This window comes from Phoxinus phoxinus (assembly GCF_949152265.1).
Source record: "Phoxinus phoxinus genome assembly, chromosome: 16".
In the NCBI taxonomy this organism is placed as follows: domain Eukaryota; kingdom Metazoa; phylum Chordata; class Actinopteri; order Cypriniformes; family Leuciscidae; genus Phoxinus; species Phoxinus phoxinus.
The window spans coordinates 19,200,758-19,208,336 of record NC_136891.1 but is presented as its reverse complement, the minus strand read 5'-3'; the positions used below and the strand labels follow the sequence as shown (position 1 = coordinate 19,208,336).

Below are 7,579 nucleotides of genomic sequence, written 5' to 3'. Positions count from 1 at the left end.
GCCAATTGTTAGAGAACACATGAAACAGGCTCAAGAGGCCCAAGCATGAATCTACAACAGGGGGGCTCAACTAAGACAGTTTCAACCAGGGGAAAAGTCATGGGGCCCTATCTTGCACCCAGCGCAATTGACTTTGAACACCGACGCATGTATCATTCCTATTTTGCACCCGCGCACAGCGGACTTTTCCCTCCACAGACGCACGTCGGTAAATTAGGAAATGAACTTGCGCTCGCGGGGGCGGTTCAGCGCAAAGAGGAGGTGTGTTTCGGCGCAAAACTTCCATGGTGCTATTTTCCAGTTTTAGAAAGCAATTGCGCCACTGACCAGAAAAAACCTAGTCTAAAGTCAGTGGCGCGTTGCGCGTTGTTCATTATGCTATTTTAAGGGCGCGTGCTTGACCATAAACGCGCGTACACTTTGCTCATGTAATCTACACAGATGCAACAGTTATTTTTGCAAATCATAAATTGTTACAATAAAAAATATTAACACATGAGATGACGGAAATCATTGTAGTGTGCACGAAGATGTGAAAAAAATAGGCATAAATCTAGCTTACCAATTTTTCAGGCTAATTGTAGTAATTAAGGATCAGACCTGTTTGCCCAATAGTGCCAAGCCATATACATATATAAGAACATCTGACAATTTGGTTTGTGCGTCAAGAACCAGGAAAAAAAAATCGGAAGACTGTGAAATCACCTTTACCATAATGTAAGTAGGCTACATTAAAAACCTTAGTCTTCAACTTACCAGTTAAGTTGAGCTTGCTCATATTTTTTCTTTTGCACAGTGAGATGGAGTATGTCTTGGGACAAAGAATAAGACGCCGGAGGGAGAGGGTATACCGGCCCAGACATACCTATCTCTCCCTCAGTGAGGAGGAATGCATACATAAGTTACGCCTGACCCGCCAGGCTGTGACAGACATCTGCCATCTCCTGGCAGATGAGCTGGGGACTGATGCACCCTGTCCCTATGCCTTCCCAGTTGCCGTAAAGGTTACAGCGGCATTGTATTTCTATGCATCTGGGTCGTTCCAGCACCCCCTTAGCTCCATTGGAGGCATTTCACAATCTGCCATAAGTTCGGCTATACATGCAGTTACATCAGGTCTAGTCCGACATGCTGGGGAATACATCAAATTCCCCGTCACACCTGACAGCCAGGAAAGAGCAAAGCAGGCATTTTGTGCGAAGTATGGGTTCCCTGGTGTCCTTGGTGTTATAGACTGCACCCATGTGCAGCTACGTGCCCCATCAGAAAACGCACTTGTATACATCAACCGCAAGGGAACCTATTCAATCAACGTACAAGTCATTTGCGATGCTTACAGTAAAATCACCCATGTCTTTGCGAATTATCCTGGCTCGAGCCACGACTCATTCATACTGGCAAACTCTGCCATTCCTGCCATCTTCGAGGGTAATCCCCCGTTGGATGGGTGGCTGTTAGGGGACAACGGGTATCCGTTAAAGACATGGCTGATGACACCATTTTTGATGCCAGCAACAATTCGTCAAATGCAGTTTAATCGAAAACACACACAAACACGCTGTGTAATTGAACGAACGTTCGGCATACTGAAAATGCGCTTCAGGTGTTTGGATAGATCAGGAGGCACTTTACAGTACAGTCCTCTAAAAGTCGCAGCATTCTTTGTGGCGTGTTGTGTTTTACACAACATTTCCATCAATCAAGGTTGTGTTGTTGACATAGATGAGGAAATATTAGAGGACTTAAGGAGACGTGATGGTGAACTGCATGTGCCGATGCCACTTAATCCAAATGCCCCAGAAGCAGCACGGGAGAGGAGAGCTTATTTGGCAGAAGAGCTGCTGCATCGTCCATAGTGAGGTAAGCAAAGTTATCTCGGTCTAATGTTATAGCCTACTACATTGAAAAAATATAACCATACTCGTGATTCAGAGAGAACGAGTCCAAAACATTCAAAAGTATTTATTTGTGACATTTCTTTATATTTTGTCAAAAAGAAAAATCAATAGCAAACAGTAATTGATTTAAAAAAAATACAAATGGAAAATGAGGTAAAAAATATTTAAACAGAAAAACTTTATTTCTTTTTCCCCCCTCTGGTAGTTTTGCGACGCGCGCCACGGCGGGATTGGACACCTGAGGGTCCGGGAATGGCATTGTGCGATGTGCGCCTGGTGGAACGGGTGGACGGATATGGAGTCGGGGAAGGAGGAAGAGGCACAACAGGAGGTGGTGGTGCGCTTGAAGGGCCACGCTCCATGGCTGCAGCAATCCTCTCCAGGCTTGAGGAGATGCGCCCGAGAGGCCGCAGCAACATCGCCATCCGGTCAAGACGGCCATTTACACTTTGCCGCATCCCAGACAGCTCCCGCTCCAGCATTTCAAATCCAGTTTGCTGGAGCTGCAGGAATGGGTGGTCCTCCGGTCTAGCGATGCTGCCACGGCGAGTAGTGCGTCTGGAGCTTGATGGTTGCGCTGTTCCCTCCTCAGATGGCCCGTGCGCACGGCTCGCGAGGCCAGGGTCTTCCTGCGAAGCTGTTACATTGTTTTTGTTTATTGTGTGGCTGCGTTAATTTTTTTTCATGTAAATAACGATTAAAATATTTTCATAAGAAACCTTAATGTGTGTGAACTTGTGTACCTTGGGGTTGGACTGCTTGCGTTTCTGGTTGGGTGCCGATTTCAAAGCCACCAAATCCTTCAACGCTTTCAGCGGTGAGGGTGGACGCAGCGATGTCCTCTGCTGGCGTCAGGTCCTGAGTAGATGCAGATCCACCTCCCGTTACACGGCGTGCCCGATTGATGCTGGCAAGCTTGGACTTCCCCCGTCTTCTGATGTCATTGTACCGCTTGCGGCACTGGTGCGACGTCCTGGGGATGCCAGTTGATGAAACAATTGTGGCTATTTCCTCCCACGCCTGTTTAACCGACGCTGATTTGGGTGGGTTTCTCCCATCCCCATACAAAATAACTTCTCTGTCTTTCACTGCTCTTACAAGAACATCAGTGTCCTCTGCTGTGAACCGCTCCTGGCGTGCGCCTGGTAAATCCGCCATAATAATAGCAATCCGTAATGGAACTTGCGCACCTGCTCTTAAAGGGAATGTGAGATGACGCTCTGATTGGTTTATTTCACGTTACGCCCAAACCACACCTATGAATAATGAAGCTACTTCAGACCAACCCCTTTTAGATTTGCGTCGGGCGCAAGAGTCATTTATCGCGCTGGGAAAATAGCAACAGCGCCGGGATCCGCCCACAAAGTTACTTGCGCTTTGCACTTTGACACTTGCGTTTCAGATCGTCAAAATAGGGCCCATGGTGTTAGTCGCCACCCATGAATGCAAGTTTCTTGCCAAGTGGCATGGGCCGTATGAAGTGGTTGAACGAATGAACTATAAGGTGAGGCAGCCCGGCCGGCACAAGGTCCTCCAGACTGGTGGTCGATCGATATATCAATATATATATATATATATATATATATATATATATAGAACTGGTAAACAAAGAAAGTAAATGGTATGTGAAAAAGAAAAGTGTTTGCTTTTATATTATTTGTAACAGAAAAGGCAAACAATCAGACTAAAAGACTTTCTCATCTGCCGTCAACATTAAGAAAATGTGCATCTACATCATTTAAACAAATCTCTGAATATCTAATAAACATTTAATTTGTGTGTGCATTTGTAGCCTGTATAAGCGTGTTACTGCGAGTGACGGTCAGTCCATGCGAAGTGAGTGAATGCGAACAAAAGATCATCTTAATTTACCATCTTAATTTACAGGATCGAAAAACTTGAAATCCTTCATTTTAAAAATATGCTGTGCTATATCCACTTGTCAACTGTAATATTCATATCGTTTTCACTGTGCTGTATGTAAAATTAGTGCACGAAATTACCAGATTACTGAGTGCCCTGTTACAGTGTTTACTTTCTTTTTATTCACATATTCATATATTTTTAAACAATTACTTTGTGGAAAAATACTGTAATAGGATTGCAGATTCAAGAAGTTGCCATCTAAAGTATAAGCATTTTTATTATTTAAAATGTATTAAATATTGATTAAAACAAATATAAAGTTTAAATAAAAATCTCTGCTTTATGTTGGCCATCCTGCTCTCTAACATATTGGCATCGGCACCGACCATAAAAAAACCTATATCGGTCGACCACTGCTCCAGACCTATCATGTGAATTTACTCAAGATGTGGTATGACCCAGAACAATGTCTCCTCTCCACCCTGTCATCCCAAGTCCCCTCACTAGTATCCATGGAAGTGGAAATGGGACCCCAACTGACCCCAAACCAGAAACAAGACCTCCAGGAAAATGAGTAAGCCAACATTCAGATACATTCTCTCTACTGCCAGGTCGGACCACAGTGGTGTAACATCACATAGTCACAGAGCCTGGGAAGAAGGTGTAGGAAACTTTTCCTTCTTCTAAGCAAAGACCAGGAGACGTTGGGAACGCATTCAAACAGAAGTTCTTCTTTATTGAGCGTGGCTGCAAGTTTCGTCCAAAGAGTCTGAATCTAAAGCAGTTTACATTGTAATTTATATACCTTCTAAGGGGGAGGGATTTACATTGATGAGAACAAAGTCTGTAAATGCAGTGGCCTGCATGAGTCAGCTATTTTACAAAGAGATTTCTTGATCTATAAGTGAAGAAGTTCATAAAGTCATTACTGCTGTGTTACTTGGAAACTTGTTACTTGGAAAGCTTGAAGCTTTCTTTTTCGTTAGTTTAGCCACTGTTACAAATAAATACCTAGGATTGTGTTTATTTTCTTCTAATAGGGTTGAAAAATCAGCAGATCTAGCAGCTTTTAAAGCCTCTCTGTAAGCAATCGAGCTCTCCTTCCATGAAATCCGAAATACCTCTAGTTCTTCTAAGCTATCTGGGATGCTGAGATGATGAAACTGATTAGGAATATTATTGATAAAGCAGTCTTTAGTGGCAGAAGTGATAGGTCTAACATATTTATAACATGGAGTTGGCTTTGCAGCCTTGGCTAAATGTAATTTACATGAGACTAGATCTGAGATGTCATCGCTCTGCTGCAGATTTCAACGGCATCAACATCTATTCCATGTGATAATATTAGATCTAGAGTATGATTACGACAATGAATAGGTTTAGATGTAAACTCGTCTTAGCGGCCCCTAATTTAACCCTCTGGGGTCGGCAATCACGCCGGCTTGATTTGCGCGATTTTTTTCACATAGCAGCTGAATAGACTTAAAGGGGTCATATAATGGTACATGCACTTTTACAAGTTGATTGCACTGAGTGTGTGTTGGCAGTGCCTGTACACAACCATCATAAAATGATAAAAATCCATCCAGTGTTTTTTTTTAAAATCTCCTTATGTTTTACCCTGTCTCAAATTAAGCGGTTCGATTTTGTGACGTCACAAAATCAACGCTCCTCCCACGATTGTTGATTGACAGCAGCGTTTCAACACAGACCCGCCCTCGCTCATGAGTCAATCATAGTCCGCGCGTCATTGTTGATATAAGCTGGAACACTGTCTATGAGCAGAATGGCATTATATCCTTTACATGTGTGTGTGTGTTTTGTGTGTGTGTTCGCCGTCGCGTCACACATTTTTTCCCACTCACTAAAAGAGCCGAGCGTCTTTTTCAAGATGCCTCGCACCTCCTGTGGCTCGTGTAGAGCCCCGCTCAGCGACGGGGACCACCACTTCGTGTTTCCTGCCTGGGTGAGGATCACGCAGCTTCAGCTCTCGTCGATGGCGGCTGCCATCACTGTGATTTGATGCCTACGGTGACTCTGCGGACTCGCCTGGCCTTCATTTACTGAAGCAGCATCTTTCCGCCCACTGCAGTGCCGCGCCGTGAAAAGAGCAGTGCTCAGCGGAGCCCGGAACCTCCCTCCACCACGAGGTGCTCGCCGCTGCTGCCGCCAGCTTCTCCGCCCGCTTCGCTGGACTCTCTGACCGGCGGACAAAGGCCGCTGTGTGCCGCTGCGTCCGCCATGGACGAGGAAGGTGAAGCCGCGTCTGTGGAGGACGACTGCTGTTCTCTCCTCGCTCCGGGTAGCGAGGGATGGGCGAGGGATGGGCGAGCTCCGAGGATCTCCCCTCCCCCGCCGCTCGTGAGCGTCGACGAAGAAAGGCCAGCATCGATGCGCTTACCGGCTGGATGGCTGCTTTCTGCAGGGGAACGTACGTTACCGTCCTCACGACTCGCGCCTTTTCTTCCTGAGTTCACGAAGAAATCGCGGAGTCCCGGAAAGCCCCGTTTTCAGCCAGGATGCGCACTTCTGCTTCAAGGAAAGCGACAGTGTTAAAATCCCGCCGCGGCCGGATTTCACTAAAATGTCTCGCTCGCACAGTCCCAACATACGCGACCGTGCCAGTGTATTCTGCAGTCACCAAACCGGCATCAATGCCCGTTTGCCTGCACACAAACGCCGTTTTCACGATGTCCCAGGTAAATCTGAAAATGTATTTTCTGGTGTCCCGGCCACGGCCGATGTTGTAATGTGTGTAACCGTAATGCCCACGACCCAGTGCCCATTCGTACACACAAGCACAGCCCTACACAATACAGGGCTTGCACACATAAATTCGACTCATGTCGATTGTGCATCACATGTAAGTTAGTGAACGTGCCCGCTTTTCAGTGCCCACAATCACTACACACTGCATGTCCCGTGGTTTCTGTAAAAACGAAACGAATGCACGGTCAGTCAGTTCTGATAGACAGTACTCTCAGTGCTACACGGTGTCCCGGCCACGGCCGATGGTGTAATGTGTGTAACTGTAATGCCCACGACCCAGTGCCCATTCGTACACACAAGCACAGCCCTACACAATACAGGGCTTGCACACATAAAATCGACTCATGTCGATTGTGCATCATATGTAGTGAGCGTGCCCGCTTTCGAGTGCCCACAATCACTACAAGCTACATGTCACATGGTTTCTATGAAACGAAACCGATGCACGGTCAGTCAGTTCTAATAGACAGTACTCCCAGTGCTATAAATGTACCCGCGTTCACGCACCCACATTTATTCACAAACATGCCGAGCCGTACGGGACTCGCACCGCGCTCTCTCTCTCAGCTGAGAGAGCTGAGCGCGCGCGGGATGCCCGCTCGATTAAGCGCGCCCCCGCATCATACGCTGCAATGGCGCCCATGTGACAGCACACGGCTCCTCTCGTGTCGCCGCCATTTCGCGACCAGAGCCCGGTTTTTTCAACCCGTGCAAGCACAGCCCCGTACAACACAGGGTCTGCACACATGAAATCGACTCATGTCGATTGTGCATCACATGTAGTGAGCGTGCCCACTATCCAGTGCCCACAACCACTACACACTGCACGTCCCGCGGTTTCTGTAAACACGAAACCAACACACAGTCAGTCAGTTCAAAAACACAGTATCCCCAGTGTTATAAATATGCCCGCTACCACGCACCCACATTTATTCACAAACATAACGAGCCCTACGGGGCTCGCCCCGCGCGCTCTCTCTCTCAACTCAGAGAGTCGAGCGCGCGCGGGATGCCCGCTCGATTAAGCGCGCCCCCCGCCTCAGACG

The 7,579-nt window shown here is 46.8% G+C and overlaps 2 protein-coding genes across 2 annotated transcripts; one reads left to right on the top strand and one right to left on the bottom strand.

Annotated features, from left to right (window-relative positions):
* The first annotated feature begins 412 nt into the window (after positions 1-412).
* LOC306983621 (putative nuclease HARBI1) lies at positions 413-2,229 on the top strand. Its single transcript, XM_079584177.1, has 3 exons — positions 413-717; positions 797-1,860; positions 2,104-2,229. The coding sequence occupies exon 2, from the start codon at positions 801-803 to the stop codon at positions 1,854-1,856; it is 1,056 nt and encodes a 351-aa protein (XP_079440303.1). The 5' UTR covers positions 413-717; positions 797-800; the 3' UTR covers positions 1,857-1,860; positions 2,104-2,229.
* LOC307012609 (uncharacterized protein) lies at positions 2,078-3,056 on the bottom strand (the record flags this gene model as incomplete). The annotated part of the gene is made up of 2 exons (XM_079639491.1): positions 2,078-2,535; positions 2,642-3,056. The coding sequence occupies 2 exons, from the start codon at positions 3,054-3,056 to the stop codon at positions 2,078-2,080; spliced, it is 873 nt and encodes a 290-aa protein (XP_079495617.1).
* Between the last annotated feature and the right edge of the window lie 4,523 nt (positions 3,057-7,579).

What these genes read in the sequence shown, in the direction of transcription:
- LOC306983621 (XM_079584177.1), top strand. Translation starts at nt 801, where the DNA reads ATGGAGTATGTCTTGGGACAAAGAATAAGACGCCGGAGGGAGAGGGTA.